Source organism: Strigops habroptila, chromosome 2 (assembly GCF_004027225.2).
Source record: "Strigops habroptila isolate Jane chromosome 2, bStrHab1.2.pri, whole genome shotgun sequence".
Classification (NCBI taxonomy): domain Eukaryota; kingdom Metazoa; phylum Chordata; class Aves; order Psittaciformes; family Psittacidae; genus Strigops; species Strigops habroptila.
Genome location: NC_044278.2, coordinates 64,014,422 through 64,038,235, shown reverse-complemented (window position 1 = coordinate 64,038,235; position 23,814 = coordinate 64,014,422). Strand labels below are relative to the sequence as shown.

General features: G+C 40.5%; 1 protein-coding gene across 9 annotated transcripts in view; it reads left to right on the top strand.

The window, feature by feature from the left end:
* Nucleotides 1–23,814, top strand: part of NAXD (NAD(P)HX dehydratase) — a 51,561-nt gene that overhangs the window by 24,104 nt on the left and 3,643 nt on the right. For 6 of the 9 annotated variants that reach the window (XM_030477846.1, XM_030477842.1, XM_030477843.1 and 3 more), the window contains 4 exons: nucleotides 13,131–13,181; nucleotides 13,259–13,363; nucleotides 13,705–13,825; nucleotides 22,497–22,617. In XM_030477846.1, coding sequence (XP_030333706.1) covers nucleotides 13,131–13,181; nucleotides 13,259–13,363; nucleotides 13,705–13,825; nucleotides 22,497–22,617 — 398 coding nt within the window. Of the gene's footprint in view, nucleotides 1–13,130; nucleotides 13,182–13,258; nucleotides 13,364–13,704; nucleotides 13,826–16,824; nucleotides 16,945–20,549; nucleotides 22,199–22,496; nucleotides 22,618–23,814 lie in introns of those variants that run through there. The other 3 variants (XR_003990327.1, XR_003990326.1, XR_003990325.1) reach the window with 3 other exon arrangements.

Sequence of the window (23,814 nt, the reverse complement as noted above, 5' to 3'; positions counted from 1 at the left end):
TGTCTTTATGTTGCATTTTATTAACCAATTTCCTCTCTTTTATATGATTACACAAATGGTTTTGATAGAGTTACTAAATAAGAAATTTAATAAAATATAGTTCCCTGAAAATTACAGCTGTTAGTCATGGAAACTGTAAGCATCACTCTGAATTTTAGGCACCCATATGGTTGTTTTGATTTGCTTTTTTGATCGTGAAAGTTGCTAATTAAGAAATAGATGTTGGCATCTCTAGATAGAGGGCTCTGTGTTTTCTTAAGTGCAAAGCACCTGTACTGTGAGAACATAAATACGAATTTGAGTTCCTGATTTTTGGGAACCATATTTGACAACTTTATCAGGCGAGGTATGAAAGAACAGGAGCCGTGTCCTCTTGCAATAAGCAGTAATACTCTTAATTATAAATTGTTGCAGATTTCTACTCTGGGTAAAGAGATAAACCTATTTTCTGTCAAGCCTTAGCGGAGAGCTTAGATAGTCTGTACGCTAAATAATATGTACTTACCGCACCTTCCAGATGATGTCTTGTATGACTGTCAACACATTTTTGTACATTCAAAGTATATCTTTCAGTCTAATGTCAACCTAATTTTGTACAATTTTAACTTTCTTTTTCCTGAGAAGTTAGTACTGAATCACTGGTACTAACAAGTGGAATTAATATAATTTACAGAAACATTGATAGTTACACAGTGAAATTGCAAAACAGGGAAGGCAAGAGACTGGAGACCGCTCTATCCAGGTAGTTTAGAATACCTTGAGAGCTATGGAGGGTGGTTTTGCTAGGCTTTTGTTAGAGGAAGTTGCTGTTGGAGCTCTTTGCTTCTTTAATTCTCCTCCTGCTTCCAAAAGACGTTTGGTTTGTGATATAGAGGTGCAAAACTATAGAAAGCGTGGATTCAGAAAGAAAGGAGAGAGAAGTTTATTACAGCTGATGCAGAAATCAAATTCCATTCTGAATGGAAAATTTCAACATATTTTATTCTTTTTTGAAAACTTTTAAAAAATTCTTTTTACTGAAAAAATTTTGGGCAGTATTTTTTTTTATATTCTTGGGGTTTTTTTAAGTTTTTTTCTAAATGAAAACAACTTTAAACAAAAGAAGGATTCATTTAGAATATCTAATTATCTAGCATAAGCTTCTTTCGTATCAGAATTCCATCTGGGTTTTATAAATCCCTGTCAGTGTCTGTATTACAGAGGTATCGGGAAGACTCCTTGATTGTATTTTATTCTTTTTTCCCACCATTGCTAAAAATAATTTTGCTTTCTTTGTAAATGACAAGCATACTTTTACTTCAGCCTGGCTGTCCCTTGTGAGCTAGCTTAAAGAAACAAACCCAGCCAATGAAGATAATGTGTTTGGAAGTTACTTCATGCTAAAATATCAGGCCACATTTGTATGAGCTGCGGATCTTACCTTATTAATTTCAAGTCATGTTAAAGATCAGGTTCTTTGTCTTCATTGTAATTATGAAAGTGTTCATTAGTTACCCAGTTTTGGTTTTTCAACATGTAACTGGGGACAAGTGAACCTTGGTTGCCTGCTTGAGGAAGACTGGTGCTTCTCTGTGCTGAGGAAAGGCTGTCTCCCTCTTGCTTCAGCAGTGAATTTTAAGCTTTGTATCCCTCTTCACCTTCAAGAAAAAAAGCAAGTGATGATGGTGTTGCTATTTTAAACTTTTTTAGGAGGCTGGCTTGGTATATAATTTTCAGTTTTCTCTTTAGGCTAACCTCAGCATGCTGTCATATGAACACAGGGCTAAGATGTAGATTAGTGTCTGCTTTTTGGTCAGGTTTTTGTATCAGATTGGCAGTGATGAGGGGAGAGAGCTTCCCCTCCTCCTCCTCCTGCCCCATTAAAGTGCTGAGGTGTAGAGGTCTGTCACCTCTCTGATGCTGTTCTTATGTCAGTTCTTATCAGTATTGTGCCAGCACATTGCCAATGAATGTCCTTGTCCAAACAGTCGTGCTGGGGCTGCTTTTGTCTTCTAAGCCTTGAGAAATGAAGATACTAATGCAGTAACCTGCAATTTTTGGTATAGAGCCCATGGACAGTGTTTTATTGTATTACATAATTTATATTTTATAGCCTGAGTACTCATTGACCAGATGGTGCATCTTCTCTCTCCAGATCAAAGAATGCTTTACTTCCTCAGCATCTTTACTGTGTCACCTTCTTCCCTCATACTTGATGCCTGCAGTATATGCACTGTGTCATTTCAGCTTCTTTTGAATAGTCTGATGGAAAAGAAGCACCTTGTGATCAGTTTCCTTTGATATTTCCCCCCTCCCCCCCCCCCCCCCCGATCACATAGTGGTAGTCTTTGACTATGTACTTAATGGCTTCTTGTCATTGTCTGGATTTGGCAGTAATTCCATTTACAAGTCCTGTTACAAGAAGCCACTCTCTCATATGCCACTTGCATGGGTCTGTGCCAAAACCCTCACATGTTGTTCCTCAGCTGCCTGGGTTAGGGCTGATGGTCTGTCAGAGCTTTCTAGCCATGGGTTTGCAGGACCAGGAGCTTCAGGAGAATCTCCGAAAGAAAGCGTTCGTTGTGTCCTAATAGCTGTGCAGCTGGATCCCGTGCAGATGTGGCAATCCTAGTCTTGGCCTGGTTGCACCCTCCAACTCTGGAGCAAATAAGCAGTCCATACTATCTATTTCTCTTCAGAGAAGGGGACAAAAACGTATTACTCCTCCCCTTCTCAGCTCTGGAGTGTGCAGATTGAAGCATCTCTGCTCCCCATTCTACTTCAAACTTCTGAAATGCTGTTACCACATTTGGTGTGGAACTTCCTTGTAGACAACATCAGGCCATCTGTTTTTTCCCTTTCGGTGTCCATGGTTGATTCTGGCCAGAGATGAGAGTACCGTTACCTCTGCGAGTTCATCTCAGCTGGTGTGCTGCTGCTGGTGGTTTAGACTGTTGAGAAAGAGTTTAGCTGCCATGTGGAAGCAAGGCCAAGGTCCCTATGATTATTCTCTATCAGTGCTTAGAAGCAGCATATTTCCAAAGATACTGGATGTTCTTTTTTCACACAGCAGCAATGTTATGTCCCTATAATATCTACCCATGACAGTGTTCTTCATTCAGATGTTTGAGGGACGTTTGCACTTCTGGTCTTAATCTGATCTCATTTTTCTTGTAGCATGAGACTTGGAAGTAGAGGGGAGTTTCTGTCTGTACCATCAAGAGCTGTTCCTCAGGTTTGTGAGAGAACAAAGTTCCTCTCCTGCAGGTTAATGAGTGCAGCTCTTGATAGGACTTTGGAAAGATTATATTTCTTGCATAGCCCTCTGGGAGAGGAGATGATGCTGCCTAATGCTCCAGGATGTTCTGCATTCTGCCACTGCCTAGCAGTTAGGCAGTTACAAGCTTAGCTGTGGTCTTCATCAGTTTCCATCCTCTTATCATCTCCTTTCCCCTATTCCGTCTGGCATGAATGTGATGTTCCTGTCAGATTTTCTGCTCGTAAGTTTGGTGAATCCTTTATGGGTACGTTATTGGCTTTGTGGTCAAAAGGACTGATACAGAATAATTGATGGAATAGTAGCTACAGTTGAGATTGGGTAGAGAAAAGCATTCACCCTTATGAGGAGCCCTGTCCTTAGCTTGAATAAGACTTTGATGTTAGAATTGTCTTTGCTTGTCACTGGGTTCCTTGCCTCTCACTGAAGTGGTGGCACCAAATCCTGAGCTCTGCCACTCCAGTCTTGCTGTGTTTTGTTTTGCAGCAGCAAAGTTAGATTGCTGTTTTCAGCAGAGAATGCATGCTTGCTTCCCTCCTGTGAAGAGAGGTAATGATTAATAGTCACAGTGGCTCTGTGTAACTCAGATTATATGGTAAAATCGACTGGGTTCTCACACTGCATGCTTGTTCCTCTTGCTCAACTCTCAATCCTTGTTTTAGCTCCAAAAAAACCCAGTCCCGAATACCAGCCTGGGTTCTTCTTTTGGCTGAGGCCCTGCCTAGCTGCCAGTTCTGCCCGTTGCTGTTGCAGTTTCTCTTCCCCCCACCCCCTCGCCCTGCAGTGCTACCCTCAGCCAGTCATTTGCCCTTAAAGGTCTCTGCTATTTTTTGGGATACAAATTTCAAAAATTGTGTTTTCCACCCCAGGTGACATCATCTTAAGGTTGTGTGTTGGCTGTAGTTAGCATCTCGCAAAGGGTGGGAGAGGTTTGGGCTAGTGTCACCTCCATGAGGTGCCCACATAGAGCCCATTCGAAATTTTCAGATACGTGCTCAGTTCCACCTCAGTTGAGTTCTCAGCCTTTCTGTGTTTGTTTTTGGTCAGTTGGAATAATTCCCCCCTTTCAAGCCTCATGTCTTCAGGATTTGGGCAACACTTCACAGCCCTAATTGTGAGAACAGGACCAGGTGCTTCGTTACACTATCTGCACTGGTTTTTGCAAGATCAAGAGGACCGCAGATTACAAAGCCACCTTTTGTTGTCATAGCAGTCTGGTAAAGTTAAATCTGCTGCTCTGGGCCTTGAGAAACATTTTCTTCTTGATAGCTGAGCAGCCCTCTGGGTTCTGTTTATACCAGGTATAAGACACTTGAGAAGCATCCCAGATTAATGCTGCAGTTGATAGATAGTAGTATTGTCTGTGGGACCTGCCACCATGTATGAATATGAACAACAGGATGTGTCATTCTTTGGAATCACTGCTTATGTCGACTCAAGTTAGCAGAAGAATTATTTACTAGAAATTGAACTCTTCAATGTGTGTCACATGCATTTGCTTCCTGCTCTGTAAGACAAAGTCCTCTGGAGGTTCTTGCTGTGGGGATTCAGCAGTTCTTAGGGAAGTGAAGCACTAGCAAGGACATTCCACTTTCTGTCTCAGCCCTCAGCTAGTTGGGGTGAGGCAGATAGGATCTTGTGCCTGTGATACTGCAGAGGCAAAACCAGAGTGTATGTATGTGCACCCGCTGTGAGAATGTATGTGTAAACTGTATTTTCCTCAGCCCTCACCCTACCCCCAGTACTGATGCACATACCACAAGTAGTATCCATTTTAAAACTACACTCTTAGTAGCCAAGCCTCATTGCTTTCAAGCAGTCCAACGAGTATCAGAATTTGTGGACGTCTTCACCTATGGTGCAGCATTTGCTGCCGTAGTATGCAGATCTTTCTCTGTGATGCTGGTACTGGTGTGGATAAAGCTTGGGAGGGCCAGGTTGACACAGAGAGATCCTCTCCCTGCACTAAGAACTGCTGCTATTTGTGCTAAGAACTATTAGTATTCTGTGGCTTCCTTGCAAATCTCTTGATTAGAAAAACAGTGTTTGAAAATATGCTAACAGGACCTTAAATACAGGTTTATGCAGCTTGCAAGCAGAATTTGTTTTCTAATGTATGTAATGGCTCTTGATGAAAGTCATTCACAGTGAAGTGGGATGTTTATTTGCTTTCTGTTTGTAGGCTTATGTTGTTGTTTAACTTCATTTTGATACTTACAGGCATTTGTAAGCAAAACAATGGAATTGGATACCTTTTCAACTCTTTCTGAGCACATTCCGTTAGAAACCCTGAAAAGAAATTGGCAGTGATAAATTCCAGAGTTCATCTTAAGTTTATGTTTATTTGTTTAATTTTCAAGACAAAATCCCAGCAGCTGACCATGAATACCTAAAACCAAGTCTAATATTAACATAATCAACAGTAAAGTGGAAACCTCCTAGCGTTTGCTTTGTGAGTGCAATCCTTCAGTGGATGAGACAGCATAAGAAAAGTTTGTGATTTGAGATCTAAATCTGATTTAGATTTTTTTACTTTGGAGTAAACAGGATTATTGCTTAACTGGATTTGGATGTGTTTAGGGAAAACTGTAGTTTTTCTCCAAATTTGACAGCAAGGGATCTACTTTGAATTCAGAGGGGGAATCTACAAGTGGATCCTTCTCTCTTTTTATTATTTTTAATGTTGAATGGAACAGTTTTGATTAGCTGCCATCTACAGCATCTTCAGCTTTGTTAGTTGTAACAACAGCTTTTAACATTTCCTGAAGCATTTATTGTGCTTGATGGTGTAGTGGGGTACTCTTCAGAGTCCTTACCGCACTCTGCCTGGGTTAAATGAAGTATTTTCTTGTGCACCTGAAAAATCTGTTTTGGGAAACAGTCTAGCATGTAGTACTACAGTTAAATGGCAAAAGACCCAGTTAAACTGAATGGAGCATAAACCATGAGATAAAGAAGCTATTTATTTCAGAGAAAGGATATTCATTGCTGTTACGTGACTCTTCATTCAAATAGTACAAATGGTGATCATTTCTTATGTGAGGTTTGTGAGCTTAGCAGAGTGATTAATGAGCCAGTGGTAGTTATGCATGCAGGGATATATGAAGTAAAACTCAGGCAATTAGGCTGGTTAAAGGTGATTTGTATGAATCTTGTCCACAAAGCAAGATTTTGATTGTCTTTGCTGAGATTTGAAAGGAGGGTGAGTTCTTGGGTCAGTTTGTAGGAACAAAGGAAATCAAGTTTCAGAGTTCACTGCGTGTTTCCACCAGTGAGTAAATAAATAAGGAAAACCCCAAAACAGTTACTGAAAATACAGCTCTAATGTGAAAAATCTTAAACAGTGGAACTCCATTTTTTTAATGTTTTTTCAAAACCTTCTGTATCAAATACAAAATATTTAGAGAAGCTTTTCCCCCTGTCCCCTGCCAACCCTGACTGTGGCCTTGAGCACAGCCTGGGTTTGGGATATTTGCCTACCTCTAGCTGTGCAAGATTACAAACTTGTGCTTGCCAAGGCCATTTTCCAAGCATCTCTGCCACAGAGCTGCATCCTAACCGCTACTGCAGCTGAGTCCCTGCTAACTCTGCATTTACCCAGACTTGAAGCAAGGAATGCAGAAATGCTTCCTAGGGCTTTCAGTGCCTATTTGTGGGAATTGATTTGCAGTGTGTTGGGGTGGAACTTATTTGTGCCTCCTGGGCACTTTGGGGAAGGAGTGTACAGAAATACTTGCAGCTGCAGCATTTACAGGGAAATTTTTGCTGCTTCCTCCCTTTTATCTCTCTGTTCCAGACAAAACCATGGATTCAGGATTGTTGGGTGAGAGCAGCATCCATGTGGAAAATACAAACAATTATAGGGGGCATTTCAACAGCAGTTTCTGATCCTAACTTTCAGTAGAAGGTTCTTTTATAAAAGGGGCTGCCACAGCTTTTTGATAGTTTAAGGTTTTATGAGATGTAACCAGTGTCATGTTATGCACATTTGAATGTCTCTATCAAACCAGAGTATGTAATTACATACTTGGCATTTGCAGATTGCAGTAGCATGCACTGAAGGCAAGGTTATACTGCTTCCTAAAATGTTTGGATGTCATCATGGTCAATGCTATCCATTATCATGGCATGCAGAAGCTCGAACTTCTTTTTGAGAACATGGATAAGGAATTTTGCAAAGACTAGGCCAAGACGTGACTCTTGAAGGGACCTAGGAAATACAGTGTTTGTTGCTGGTGTCAGGGAAGGAAACTTTGCCTCCCTTATCTTTCCTTTGCAAGGTAGAAAGATGACAACATGACACATCCTTGATGAAAATTAATCGCTGTTCTGGGATAGGTGTTGCTTTATATATGCTGCTGTTGTGGTTTTCTGTTTATTTCATTAAATTGTCTTTTATTAAAATGACTGGCTCTAATTTCCTGATTCTTCCCTTTTCCAAACATCAAATGCTGAAGTTATTGTGTAGCTAAACCAAACGAGTTCACCAGGAAGAAAACAAGTAGTGACACAACTAATAATTAGATTAAAAATCATTGCAGGCATTCTGCAGCTAATCCACATCTAATTAAAAAGAGCTAGAAATGCATCCAAGTCAGGTGATGGGCAAAACTGTACATAACTGTCTTTTCCAGGGAGCTGTGGAGAACCACCTTGTGTGCTATTGTCTACAGGCAGAGTAAATAGGATATGTGTGTTATTGCTGGCGCATGGACTTGGATGGAGAAGTCCAGGCTGACTGCAGAGTTTTGCAAGAGGCTGTGGGTGCTCCTGGTGCCTCAGGGTGGCTGCTCTATGAAGACTTCCATGGCTGATTAGATACCGTTTGATTGTACTTAGGAGTTCCATAGCAATTTATTCCTCCCTCACATGTTCCCTCCCTTCTCCTCCTAGCTGGTTTTTGCAGCCAGAGTTTTGCACTGGCTCATTTTGGCCCATTCCCTTTTTCCATAGTAATTATGGAAGTATGCAAGAGTCCTGGGTTTCCATGTTAGTGCAGGTGAACCTTGTGTTTCATAGCGCAGCTGCAGGGTATCAAGTGGATAAATTGCATGATATTTTTCTGCATTACTGTGCCCTCTTTCAGCACACTTTGTCCCTTCAAGCTTCTTTCTCCTGTAGTCCTTTCCAGCCTGAATTGATTCTGATTTCATGTGTGTGGTGGTGTGGTTTCAGTCTGATAGGAGTTTTGTGTTTTCCTTTGGTTTGTTTTTGTGTTGTTTTGGGTGGTTTTCCCCCCAAAAGAAATGGAATTTGGCTTTGGGAATCTATTTTAAAATTCCCATGTGAAAGTTGGGACAGAGTACAGTTATTTACTAAAATGAATGCATTACATTTCAAGGGACAGCTTCCATGATAAAATAATTAATGAAAACACATACATTCTTTGCCCTTACTTTGTAAGCTTTCCTAATTGCAGTTAAGGGTTACCTTTACCCAGATAGAGCACTGGTTTCAGCTGTGACACAACCTCTCTTTCAGTTCTTTCTGAGTAGGTTGCTTACGTACAAGTCCTGGATACCCAGTCAGAGGACAAAGATTTTTCAGGAAATTGGGTGTTTCAAGAGTAGAGTAGGAGTAGATTCAGGTTAATTTTACCCCCCTCTGGCTCTTTTCCCCTCAACCACCTCCACCAAAAATTGCAAAATCACTGAAATACTATTTTGGACATTTCTGAATGTCAAGTATTTGGTGCTGCTAACAAATGATAACTGTGTGGGAGGTTGTCCCATATACAGCACCTTCATAGGATGTGTGAATCCCAGGTCATTTCCTCTTTGGCTTAATTAGGGTAGAAATTTAAACTGTGCTCTTCAGTTATTTGGAGAGGAAGCTCTTGTTGCAGATTTGTTCTAGTACAGTTCATCATCAATGATATTAATCACAGCAGGCTGGAACCTGTTTCTCATCCAAATGTTGTGGGCTGTAGAATCACTGTTTTAGAGAGTCACCAAGTATTCAACCAACTGATACGAAGCAGAACATCTCTATCAAGAGACTGCCCACACCCCCATTGTTAGGACTCTCTACATGAAAGGCAGGAGACTGAAATGTGGGTCTCACTCTGAATATTGTAGAAGAAGGACACAAATTTCATTCTTTGGTATCTTAGCTAACCATTGTGGCTGTAGGTCATCAAGTTGGGTGACAGCAGTGTGTCACTGTCCTTCTCCTCCTCATTGTTCTGTTTTGTGGCTAGGTGCTAAGATTGCCCTGTGAGTCCAGTATCATTTCTCAGTATTTTTAATTGGCAGTGTTCTCTTCCAAATCCTTTCCCGTATAAATAATTGTTACATTGGATAAAACTGAACAGATGGTTCTTGCTCATACACAGAATCCGATCAGAAACAGTTAAGTAAGCTTTGGTGTGAAAGTGGAGTTAGGCTTGAGCTGTATTAATTGTGCAATTGACAGTGAAGATTTTTCTGTATGCTACAAGTATTAACCAGGCAAGTCCATGCCAAATACCGAGATAGAGGTTCAGCTGAAAATTGATTTTTGCTTCCAGGAACAAAATACTCTGCATAGAGGATGTTGCCATTTTTGCTGTAAACACCTCTTATGCAAGTTACTTATTTTGGGTTTTTTTTTTTTTAATACAGTATCTCTAGTAATGGAGTGTTTAAAAGTGTGCTTCATCTCATCTAGTTCCTGGTGTCTAAAAATAAAGCAGTAAAGTGTCTCTGTTCCCTCTGTGATAGCTGAGGAGAGGCAGGTCTGGCTGTTGGTGATTGATCCCACCCTAAATGCGGCGTCTAAGCTGCATGGGATGAATTTCTCTCCAGTGGCTAGCCATTTGACCTTTAAATGGCAGCAGGTGAGATGCATCCTGTCCACAATCAATGGGAAACACAGGTTCTCCAGTGAATGTTGTGTACTTCAAATAGGTGGTTGTTCTGCTTTATTATGGTTGCCAGATTACCAGCTACCCTCCCCAGAACTTCCTCTATGAGGTTCTTTCTCTGTCTCCAAGCAGTTTCTGACTGGGTTTAAAGAAGAGGAAAGGAAAATAATTAGGGTAGTTTTCTGGATTGGGTGGTTTTTTGTTTGTTTAGATGTGGTTTTTTGGGTTTTTGGGGGTTTTTGTAATCAAAAATTGAGCTTTCTAAATAAGACAAAGGACTTTGTATCCCCTGATTATTTGTTTTATAAGGAGAGAGAGAGAGAAAAAGCAAAGATCACTCAATATGTTAGATTAGAAACTGATACCTCAGAGACTCAGTACACAATGAAAGTTGCTTGGCCAGTAGGTTTTACTTAGCAAGATGAAATTTTTCTTCAGAGCACTGGTCAAATGTCTCAGGATTGTGGAGGACGTGCTGGAGAGGTAGGAACTCAGAACATTATTAGAAAGAAATGCCTTGTTTCTCTGGAGAGTACCAGTGATTCAGTGTTGCAGAAGCTGTTTACTTGTACGTATACTTTCACGCTTTGTAACTTCCACCTTTTGGGGTTTTTTCTTATACTTACATCCTTTTGGTGGATAATGGATCTTCAGGATTCTTGATTTAGCCTGTTGTTAGATATATACAGACAAAAAGTGAAATTCTAACTAGTAGTCAAGATGATAATTATGAGGAAACATGAAAAGGTGTCAAATAATAACAGCAACAGCCAAACCTTAACTGTTTCAGGAACAGAAGTTCCATGGGTTGCTCATAACACATTTAAGAGGATGGTTTGAAAGGGTCAGGACTTCTGTGATTCTGTGTCTTCCTTCAGATTTCCTTAAGGAATCTGTTGGGGAAATCTTTGATAGCTTTAAAAAAATGAAGCGTCATGAAAGACTGGTTTACTAAACTTGACATACTAGAATAAACTGGTGATTCATGTTAGTGGGAAGTAGAGCAGCAATCATTTTAGGTGCTGAAGGAGTTTGGTGAAGCTGCTTATGTACAAAAATATTCTAATTAAAACCAGTTAGGAAATGAGGTTGCAGTAAATGGTATTTGTATCTTCAAAAATTGGGGGAGAATGATCTGAATGCTTTCTTACATAGTATCTTGTTAACCTCTGAGGCTCAGTAGATAGCAATACGATAGCTAATCGGAAGAGCTTAGTGTGGTTCAAAAATAATTGGGCTGTTGGATGTATAACATTCATTTATACAAAAAACAACAAACCATAAACCTGGTTGCTAGATCAACACCTTTATTTTATTATAACCAAGTGAGTCAAATTAAACATAATTGTTAATGAACTTAACACTGCAGGGGTAAAGCAGTACAGCTTCTGTGAAGAAAAACTGAGCTGTGCACATCTGTGCAGATTAAACTTAATGAATAAAGAAATTACTCTGTCTCATAAATTTCTTAAAAGCTTTGAAAGTAAGGCTCTATGGTTTTCATTATGCCACAACTAATTCTAGGTATGCTTTAAGATTCCATCCTTGCACAGCTGTTAAATATACTTCTTATAAACTTGAATAATTTAGTAGCAGTTGAATGGCATGAGTTGTGTAAAATCTGTGATTGGTTCAGAATTATCCAGAGAGGAGGATGTAAGAGAAGACTTGTGGTTTTCCCTTGGGATCCCAAGGAGGGTAGGCAGTCTATGACACACAGCTCAAGCTGAGGCTTGTGCAGGCATGTGTGTGTGTCATGGAAAGGGTTTTATTTTATAGTAGCTTCTAATGTAGCTGCAGCTGTGTGTTGAGACAAGTCCTCAAGCTTGGAGCAGCGGGTAGTGTATCAGTCTCATGCTTCCAACATGTGAACAGTGCCCAAACAAACAAAAGTAGTGTTAGGTTGAAGCACACTGCTAACTTCTGGCCATCCATTTAAAAATAGAAGGGAAAGATTTCTACCAGTATTGGAAAAATCAGAATCAAGTAGGAGTGAGTTTGTGAGGATATGTATATTCCATAATCAATAATTTGCAGGAAGCAGGGTGGGCAGTGTTTATTTTGACAACAATACAAGAACAGAGGGATGTTCAATACCCTGAGCATTCATTAAAAACTGCTTCCTTGTTCCTTACATAATTGCTAACCTGTGGAGCTCAGTGCCATATGACAGCTAATCTGAAGAGCTTAATAACATTCAAAACTAATTAGACTTTTGGATGGATACCATCCTCTGTTATCGTCTGCAGGAAAAAGATAAACTCTCCAGCTTCAAAGACAAGTTGATAATGACCAACATTCAAAAAACTTGACTGTCAGCCATTGCTCATTAAAAACCTTAAGTATCAGTTGTTGCTACTGCTCGGTTAGGAGAGAGAACAGAACAAGGGCAGAGAGCCTGCTAGTAGATACTGCTTGCTGAAAAAAAAGACTTCTGCAAATGGTCTGTTGTCTGGGCCACCTTGGTTTTGCTTCGAAAGTATAAAACCTCCAGGACCATGAGTGAAATGACATGTCTTATGTACTGCTTGTCTCAGGATGTTTGTTTGTCCATGCACTCAAATACTGCGACGGGGCTACTATCAGAAAAGCAACTAAAATTAGTATTATAGTTATTTGTAGATTTATATCATGGCAATACTCACCTGGATTTATTGGGGGTTTTATTATTATTGTATGTTTTTAATTGGAGATGTATGTTTATTATGTGTGACTGATCTTGGCATTACATGCCTCCTGCAGCAGGGACAGTGAGTGAGATTCTTTGCTCGTTTGCATAGCAACACCAAGGCATCAGTTATGGAACCCCTCTTGACACTGCTTATACTTGACCCAGGGAGAGAACGATGTAGTTGTAAAATTACCAGTTGATCTGAGGATGTTTTACATTAGTTTGCAGAATATAACTGATTGTTTTCAATTTTGCTTTGTAAAAACAACTTACATGATCAGATTTATTATATGAATTTGGTTTGGATTTTATAAGTTTTATATAAGCAAGCATCTTAAAGTTGTCTGCATTTTTTGCAGGGTATTATAGAAAAATCAAAAGTGAAAGGAATTCCCATCATTATTGATGCTGTAAGTATTTTCTTGATTCAGTCAGTGATTTGGCATTTAAGAATCTATTAAGTAAATGTTCTTACTGGTCTTTACAGGATGGACTGTGGCTCATTTCCCAGCAGCCTTCCCTAATTCAAGGCTACCAGCGAGCTATTCTTACTCCAAACTATATGGAGTTTAGTAGACTGTATGAAGCCATGGTGAGCTGCTTTCCTTTTCTATATTAAGTACATGCAAGTTCAGTCTTTTAGTCTTTAAAAATAAAAAACTTATTACTGGCGTAAACATTATGTGCTGTTTCTTATATGCAAAATAAACATTCTTCAGGGTTTTATGCATGTTCTTAAACAAAGATCTTTTAAAGAAGACTTTTTCTTAGGCACTTTTTGGCACTGCAGTGGGTACAGGAAGAAAAGTACCTGGAAAGACTGATGGTGCTGCTTTTTGTTTCTTCCCCCATACATATGCTGAAGTAGCAGGTGTTAGAATATGTTGTTCTAGTAGTAAAATATGTACTGTGTATGAAATTCTTGTGTTGTAGCTTAGAGACCCCGTAGACAGTAGTGATCATCATGGATGTGTATTAAGACTCAGCCAAGCCATGGGAAATTTGACAGTTGTTCAAAAGGGAGAAAGAGATCTTATTTCAGATGGAGAGAAAGGTAAGTGAAGCCTTTTGCTTTTAGCAATATGGTAGTTTTGTTTGCTTTCAGTCCAGTGGTTGGACTATATAGTAATTAGTTGACTGTATTCCCTGAAAATTAAATGGGAGGGATGGCTGTCTTTGCAGATCACCTTTGGATGATTTGTGTGAATTGATATTTCAAGAGTGCAACTTAATTTATTTGCTGAAAAAAAGTTGCTGATCTTACTTCTTACTTAAATGGCTGTAACTTATGTTTTACATTACACAGGTATTGAGCTATTGATTTTTCAATCTTCATGAACTGTTTTAAAATCCTTAGCTGAAATGGTCTATGTAAGTGCAGATGTCATTGCTAAATTGCTGCAGAATAATATTGTTGTTTCACCATATATTGGTATGCATGAAAAATGAAGATGTCTTGACGTTCATGGGGCTGTAGATCAGCATGTGTATATGTGACTTGTACATTAGCCCTCACAATTACAAAAAAATTCAAATAAATTTAACTCTAGATTGCCATTACAACTTTTTAAACCAGTCACTAATGTCGTTAAAGTATACTTAATAAATGAGCTGCCTGTCTGATGCTTTTTACACTGATCATTTACTGTGATCAGTATAAAATGAATTGATGAGTGCCTTCATTGCATTTTGACTACGTGGTCTTATTTCACATACATAACAAGCAGCAGCTCTGCTTCTAATTACTTGAAATGCTAATCTCTGATAAATGTTTATGCTGCTTCAGAACTGTTACGTGTATACAGTCAATTTTTCATTATTGGGAGCCACGGGAGTCTTTTATAACAGAAAAACAGATATGTAATATGACAGTTGGTTTGTGCAGAGCCAGCTTCTACATATCCCCATTAGTACAGATAATATAGCAGACTGTGAAGCAAGCTGGGATAGGTAGATCTATCTATACTGATACTAAATCAGTATAGTTACACCTATGTGGTGAAGGGCTTGGGTTGGTCATACAGTACCCAAGTTGCCCTGCATGAAGTCTGCTGTCATATTTGCACCCATAGCAGACTTGGTTTGAAACCTTGGACAGACAGGCCAGGTTTAAGGAAGGATGAACTGTGTTGGAAGGTAAAATAACCTGGCTCTAGTTTATGCCAGCTAGAAAGCTTTAGAGCACTGTGGTGTATCTTCTTCCTCTGTTTTTATGTTAACAGTGTTCTTTTTATGCAGGATTGTTGCTTTTTTAATGAACGTTGGGAAAACTGGGTGAGCGCTTTAGATTGGGCACATTACCTAGTACGTCTCAGAACTGCTTTTGAGCTGTTACTCTTGAGATAAGTGTACCCCACCACTGGTGGAGAGAAGGGACAGTCTTCGTTGTCTCTTGTCATGCAGGGTTCAAAAAAAAAATCAGAAAACAACTGAAACTCTTTCCAGTTCCAATTTTGGGTATTCAGGCATAGCACAAGTTTGATGTATGTCTTGTGTGCTTTTGTGGCTTTTCGTTATTTTTAATTTTTTTCCCACCTTGTTCTTTGTCTCTGTTGTGTTCTGATCTTTTTTTTCTCCTAGTTGAGTGGCTGTTTTATTTGAAATGGAAACAGTTCTGTGCCTTTATAGCAGTTGCTTGATGTCCAGCTGTAGGCTGTTTTCTTGTGACTTCGGTTCTATCACTGATGCTTTCTCTCTCCTGGATTACAGACATTACGGGCAGCATTGCTGAGCTGTAAAGAAGCAGTTGGCAGGTTTAATACAGGTTATAATGTCTGTTACAAACACTGTTTTTAGGGCTGTGTTGCTTGCAAGAAGGTTCCTGAGAATTTTGCAGAAACTACAGACTTAATCTTCCTTGTAATAAGAATGTTCTTTGGGTCTGAGAGTTACTGTCGGTCATTCTTTTAAAACCTGCTTAAATGCAAAACCACGTTGAGAAAGGAGAGTGTACTGTCTGCTCTGTGCCACAACACAGAACATGTTGTCGTGTCACTGACCTTGAATTCTCTCCCAGGTTTTCGCTCTGAACTTTTTTCATCTGTCCTTTTGATCTGATGTAATTTTTTTTCAGCTGAGACAACATACATCACAATTCCAGTGTGAGGGAAATCCAGATCGTTAGATCAGGCTAATGTCCTCTGAGCACAGTCAAATACTGTGAAAAAATCTGTGTACTCCTCTTGCCTTTATTTTTTTTATGTCATCATCCGTTTGTAGTGCTTAAGCTTGTACCTGTTTTCAGACATTTCCTGCCTGAGCTCATGTACTTAGCATGGTGATACTGGAGTTTCCATATATCACTTCTAAACTTTCTCTTTCGGGAATATACTGCATGCCTGCTGTCTGGAAAAAAGCAAGGGGGAAGGGAGGGAAAAAAAAGAAAAAGAGTAAGTCTTAATGCTCTCCAGGAAAACCAGAAATTGCAAACTTAACTGTGTACCTGTTCTGTTCTTGGCTGTGGTGAAAGGAGGGCTTTTTGAGGATGTGGGGAAGACTGGCTTGGTGAATGCTTTACAGCTTAGAGTGGTTGTAGTGTTATTTTTATTCATGAATCTGTAGGGAATTCAGTAAACAATTTTCTTCTTAGTTGAAGACAAAAAGGGTTATCAGGCGATAGCTGGAAGTACAGGTGTTGGTGAAGGATTACTGTTGGCAGATAGCTCTGTAGTCTTAAGCGGACAGACACAATGATTGGAAGCTGAAGCTTAATAAATTCACATTAAAAGTAAGACAGAGAAATCAGCTCTGGCAATAACACACTAGAACTTTGATAGATTGCCAAGCCGTGAAGTGCCTGGACATCTTTGAGGTTTTGTTTTACAGATCAGAATAGGTGATGCAGGTGGTTCCTTACAGCCTTAAAATCAGCACTGAGTCACATACCTGGCCTCTGTGAAATCTGTAGCAGTCCTCTACTATAAAGGAGGTTTTCCTAAAATTTGTCTCCGTTTCAGTTAGGAGCTGCCAAGTGCCCTGTAAACGTAATCACCAAGATTTAAATTAAGTTTTATATACTCTTTTTCTCTTTCCTTTTGCAATTTCATGTTATAGCTTGGCCTACAGTTGTTGATTCCCTGCTCTACAAAGATGAGCTTCACCATGTTCTTGGTAGGTGATATCAGTGCCATCACTGACCAGGGTAGGAATGAGTACTCAGCCTGTGGGTAAAAGGTAAGTCAGCTTTTATTCACTATGGCACAGCTCTCTAAGGTTTTCTTTTTATTATTCTTTGGAGAACTGGTCAATAATAAAGTGTGGTTATACCAGTCTTCGTTCCTAACATGTTTAAAATTTGGTTAGGTCCTTGAAGATTCTGGATTTTTGGTTTTAAATGATAAAATGAATTTTTCTGTATTTTCCCAACACCTGTGTTCGTTCTCTCCTCCCTTCCAAGAGACAGACACTATGGGTAGCCAGCCCACTGCTGCCTGGGACTACTTTCAGCTGGAGCCAGTAGCCAAACATAGTTTCTCTGCAGTTGCCCAGCTGCAGCTATGGTCAAGAGAAGCAAAGTGGCATGTGAGAGGGCTTGTTGAGTACTGAATAAAGGGCAAAAAAGCCAACTCTTGCCAAAAAGCCAAATCCCTAAGCAGTACTTCTGATTTCTGCCATTCATTCCCTATACAACTGGAAAGGAAGCTGTTCAGTGCTTGTCAGTCCCCGGCTCACTTGCCTAAAAGCTGTTACGGTATCTGGCTGCCCAGCAGATTTTGCCTAGATTTTTAACTGACAGGCAGCACCTTCATCTCCACTCCTGCTTCTGCAGAGTGAGCAAAACAGGGAGATCTTGGTTCCTGCCCATTGCGCCACTGTGCTTTCCATTGCCTGCACAGCCCAGCCTGCTGTCTCCCTGTCACTGCTCACCTGTCATCACATCACATCGCTGGCTCCTGCACCTATCTAAGAAACATAATGGAAAATTTGGATCTTTTTTTTTTTCACTTAGATTGCCTGGTGTCTTGCACTCAAGGACCTAGCTAAGTTTTAAAAGTGTGATTAGGGAATATTAAAGTATAAGCACCCTTTATTTAAAAGCCAACTTACATTTTCCACATCAGTTGAGTGATTTCTGCAGCCAAAGTCCTTAATCTTGGTTTCCCTGTCTGTATGTTTCGGGGAGTCCACAATCTCCAGCTGCATGTTTTTGTGAGCTAACTTGCAAAAGGAAAAAGATAAATTTCTGACTAGTCTGAGTATGCCAGATCACAGAGATACATACTGGTAACAGATTCTATTCAAGATCTGCCAGTGGTCTAAACCTGAATCTTGCATTTGGTGGAGCAAAATGGTCTTTAATAGCTTCGTTATTTTACATAGAAGAAGGAAGTCTTAAGCCTTTCAATTAAACAAGAGTATTTGTTGTGTGGGGTGGCTGATATAGGTGATCCAGTCCAGTTGGATGATATCAGAAGTTAGAATGGTCATATCTTACAAACACAGATTCCCGAGGACATTAGGGTAAGTGTAATACTGCTGCTCTGTAAGAGGAAATCAAGTGCAAAGAACTTGTTCAGAATGCCCAAGATTCAAGAATTAAATTTTAATCTCCAGGCTGTTTTTTGGTCTTCAGTCTCAGCAAATGTGACATTTCACATAGGCTCTTTAGCCTTCTTTGTCGTCATCGGTATTACATGTTTAGCCTTGACTAGCTAGCCCATATTTCACATTCTGTGTTCTAAATACACACACAAAAAATGAGTCCCTGGGTTGGTTTGTTTTCACATTGTGGAACAAGAACATGCAGACATATGTTACTTTTTATACTATATAGGCCTTTGGTTTTCTAACTGTAGCGTGTCTAGGTGCTAGTGGTGTAAGTAGGGCCTCCTGTCTAAAGCTGTATCAGAATTACTGCTTGCCAGTTAACCGGTAGTGCTTGATCTCAGCAATACCAAATACTGATTTTTTCCCTTCAAAGCAAGGACAGCTATTTTCAGTTACATAACAGGCTTTTAATTAAGCATACAATACCCGCAAATGGGTCATTCTTCTGTGCTTTGATCTGCCAGCACAGTTTGCGCTGGGAGTTCTTTCAGCTTCAAACTTGCTGGCAAGGGTATGGTTAAGTGTGACACCATGGTCTGAATGCTTCCCCAAATGCTGACGTTAATCTTATCTTCAGGGAGTGCTGAAAAGGGAGTGATGGTAACTTGTTTTATGGCCTGAAATATGTTAAACACAGAGCTACAAAATTACTTGGCCGTAGTTACCCAGGAAGCCTGGCGCAGAATTTTGAATTGTGTTGAGCGTAAAACTCTTGAACTTTTACTTTCTGATACTCTGTCAGTATGATAGCCTTCAATTTTGTGTTTCTGTGGCACTCCTGCTTCAGTACAGATTGTTCCCATGGACGTAGGCAAGCAAGAAGTGCCAGTGACTATATGTGAGGGATGTGTTGTATTTGCTGCATAGGGCTGTGGCAATATTTGTGTGCTGTTTAATTGCTGAGACTATGTTGAAACTGTTGAATAGGGCTGTGGTTGTTCTGACTTTAGCAGATATCCTTGCTATACATCAGTGATACTTCAATGATGTCATTTTTGTTTTGTCTAGCCTTTTCTTATGATAGTAGACGTATGCTCCATGGACAAGTTCTAGGGAGCTGCTTGGTTTTTACTTTTCAGAAAGTTACTTAGCATAAATCAGTTTTCATTAAAAGACTTATACTGTGTTTGGTTTGGGGTTTTTTATTCATCACCCTGTGAAACGACATCAGATATGGTTGCCCAGACCTATTAAAAACCAAAACAAGACACGCTGCCCCGACAGCCAGTTTTGACCTGCATTGGTTACATGTTTCTCTCTCTTAAGGCCTGTCAGTTGAACTAAATATGAACCTCTCCATTATTTTGGTTGGGGTTGGTGTCAGACTAATTGACCTTAAGTGGCCCTTGGTTGCTGCCTTTCAGTATTGACAGGTTATGGTGGTTTTGGTCTTTGCAGTTTACCTGTTGTCCAGCATTCCATTGTCTTGCTCTCCTCAGCTATTCCAAGAACCACATTTTCTAGGTTTCCTGGTGTGTGTGTTCGTCCCTAGTCGAATATGGTATAGCCTCACTGGGCACTGGACTGAAAAATACATGTAAATACATCATTCTGCGTGTCTGCAGGGACTAGAACTGCCCGCCTTCGCGGCATCGTCCCTGACTATTCAGTCATGTCCATCTAATCGAGGTCTTGTAACGTTGCCACTGGTTGTCACTGCTCAGTGCAGCATATAAGGATGTCACCCGCATGGTCCTTAAGGAACTGCTTGAGCTGTCATCGCAGCGGGTCACAGACATTTAGTGGGGGATGTTGGATTGAGGGAGTGGGAAGACAGCAGGTTTATTTTTGTGGTTCTGGGAGAAGGCTGAGAAAAGCATCAGGAAAACTTCGTGCTTTGCAGATCTGGCAGTATGCCAGTTGGTCTTGATGGGAGTGTGGGATTCCTTCTTTTCTTTGAAAAGCTCTTAATAGTGATTGTGGTTCAGAGGAGTTTTGCGTTCCTTTTCCCACTGCCTGTTGTAATGTTCATCATCCTTTTATTTGAGATGTTCTTTGAGGAACTGAGCACAAGAGTTGCCCGTGCATTAGACCTTTTCCTCCTCGTTCAAGTGAATTTCCTGTAGTTCTGCTTCTTTGAAGGTATTGCATAGATTTGTTTTCCAGCATCTCTGTGCGGAGTACAAAGGCCTGCTTTTGTTGTTGCCTGTGAGGTATTCTGCACATATTTGAGACTTACTTTGGAAAAAAAAAACTACAAACAAAAGACTACTTATTTTTTTTTTTTGTAGTGGGGTGTTATAATTGGCCTAGTCTGAGGAGATCTTGCTTTCCTGTACAGCTCAGAACTGACTAGAGGGTTGCGGGGCTACAGAATAGTGGCAGATGGTGACATGCAGCTAATAATCAGGGGCTTGTGCTCAGCTGTCAGTCAGAAGGCCCCAAAGCTTTTGAACAGAGGATTTCCATCCTGCCTCCTGCCAGGAGTTCAAGCCCTCAAAGTGAAAATCCTGTGAGATACCATCTTCAAAGTAGCAGAATTAGCGGTAATTTCTCCAAAGGACTGTATTTAAAAATCCCCAAAACATTACCTAAAAGGGCATGCCTTCCTCAGATACCTGACTCAGAAGAGCATTACACTTGTGAAATCTGACATTAACTACTGCTCACTGAGAAACACATCCAGAATCTTAATTTGGCGGGGGAGGGGAGAGGGAAGAAGAGTGATTGGGAAAATTAACTGCTGGCAGTGCTGCAGCGGTGTCTGCTGTGTTCGTGGTGACTGATGAATCTTTGCCCTCTCAGTGGCAGCAAAAATGCACAACTGCCTGGCCTCACGAGCCCGCAATTACTGCTGGAGGAATTGGTAGGAAATGAAAGTGAAGTACAATTCTTTGCTGCACTGAGTAACAAAAAGCAGAAATTAACTGTGCTAATGAACTGGAAAGGGTTTACTTGCATTAAGTAGGTTTTTACCTCTTGCTCAAGATTTACCTGCAAGTCCTTTGGTTTTGTGCAGAGGTTTCCATTTATTTTGTAAGAGAAAAATTCCTTTTAAAAAGACAGAGTACTGCCTCTAAATTACCTGGGCTGCTCTGTTCATACACCTCAGAGAAATCCAGCCCAGGTGGCTTGAGAACATTGAGGTAAGAGCTGTTGTCCAAGCAGTGTCTTTCTTTATACTCCACTTGTGTACTTGGTGTGCTCAGGAGTGCACGACGATGGTGTGTGTAGCCCTGACCCCGAGTGGCTGGCTGGAGACACTAAGGATCACTCCTTGGCCACCAATGATTCTGCCAGTTCTTCCACCCTCCTAGGAGAAGAAAATAAATGTCTCCTGTTTTTTTCTCAGAAGCAAGCAATAAGGAAAGCTGAGGGTAGGTACATACCCACAAGAGAGTTTGGAGAAGGGAAGCAGAATTTCGGTTGTTTTCTTCTTTCCTACCTTATGTATCCCTCAGGCTTCCAGCTTGGACTTGTGGAGAGTAGAGAACAAAGGAGTTAAATTTAGTGAAACCATTTGTATGTTCTTCATAGTTAAAGCCTCACAAAGAGATCAGTTTGACCAAGGTCCTTTGTATATTTAAAGTAGAAATGTAACATCCGATACTCTGTCAGAGCCTATCCACAGTGACACTGCTGACAGAAACATACACGGGTGCAGAGGACACTGTGATTGGCAGAAATTGAGATCTCTCTTCACACTGGATTTTACAAAGCTTAAGAAAAAGGCTGTTTTCAGTAAAATGCCTTTCTGGTGGGCATGGCAGAAGATTTGAGATTCCAGTTCCATTTTGCATTTTCTCTTTGTAGAAACACCTTGGGTTACATTTGGAAACTCTGAAGGTCAAAGACTTTGGAGAATTGTGTTTGTGCAGTGGCTTTGTGGAGGAACCTGGTCCAGTTTGGGGGGATTGCTCATTGTGGCAGCATCAGTTCATGTGAATCACTCATTAGTGACTGAATCTTCTGTGCAGGCTGAGTGAAGTGAAGGAAGTGTAAGCATTGTGCAGTGCTGTTTGTAAGGGATTGAGAAGTAATTAGAAAACTATTTTTAAAATGTTTATGCAATATTTTTTTTAAGAACGGTGTATTCCAGCGTGTGCTGCTGCTGCCTGTGGTGAATCTCTCACTTGTAAATCGCCGTGGGCCTCAGGTTAACCCTTGCAGCTACAGTGACACCCCCGGAAATAGAAGAAAAATGCACATGACTTTGTTCTTGGTTTGTCTGTTCATAGTACTTGTGTGCAGCCATGAAGGAAGCAGCCGGAGATGCGGCGGGCAGGGGGACCTCCTTTCTGGTTCTCTTGGAGTCTTGGCGCACTGGGCCTTTCTTGCTGGAGCAGAAAAAACAAACGGGTAAGAATATTATTAACTTCCTAATTCTTGTGAGTCTGTTCTCCTGTGGCGACTGTTGTAGTCCTGCTGTAGACATTCCCAAATCAAATTGGAGTTGTTGGGACTAAGGTATCCGTGTACTTTGACAAAATGTAAGGCTGTTCTAGAGCAGTCTACATAATAGCTACAATTTTAATAAGACAAACTCTTCAGTAATCTGACATGTCCCAAGTTTGGGGCAGAAGCAGCATTAGAACTTGGATAGATTCCCAAGGACAAGTATGTATGGGGTATGTGTTTTCAAAATAATTCAATGCAGGAAGCGGGTATGAAGAGTAAATACATGGTAGTCACTGGCAGTAACATCTGTAATTCAGAAAATGTGTCATTTAGCTTTGTGTTTGTGATTTGGTGAATCCTCTTGCGCTGTACCTAAGTAATTCAGAGGGGGAGGTAAGTTGAAGCTTGCAGATAAAATACAATATCAAAGAGGGTAACCATTTGAAGGCCAGATAGCAGTTTGGTCATACATAAAGCAGCCATGCAGCTGCAGGCGGCTGTTGGCTCTTTTTGGTTAAATTATGTCAATTCCTGTCTGACTAGTTGGTCCCTACAGTCATGTAGTCTTTCTGTGAAAATGTTGCTTTAAATGAAGTTGAAAGGAACCCTGACACAGGCAGTTAGGCAATAACAGTCCGTCTTCCCAATAAATAATGATGTACTGAAGCCTGAGGAGCGGAGATCTTTTGTTGCAGTCTTTTGGATGCTACGTGCAGATGCACACAGTTAGATGTGCATGGGAGGTAACTAGTTGGTTACTTGTGTCCCCCAGGAGGAATGAGGGACCAGTTGAACCAGACTTTAAAATTCTGAAAGCTAACAGGATGAAAAATGAAACCAAGATTGCTTGTATATCTGAAATTGCAGCTGCCACTGGAGGAGGAATTCTGTTTCACTTCATTAAAAGCATGACTTCATTTTTGCGTGGTGCGCAACAGATCAGTATTAAATTGTTGGAGAGATTAGCAAACGCAGCACGTGTTCTCCAGGCTTTCCGACTTGGGCTCCTGTGGCTTTTCCAGGCAGCTCACTCAGAAACTCCTTTATTTTCTAGATGAAGGAAAAGTGGGAGTGTAATCAGCATCAGCAATACATTGTGCCTCCTGTGGTGGTGGTGGTGTTAAGGTGACCCTTCTCAAACACCTGCTGTACCAGTCC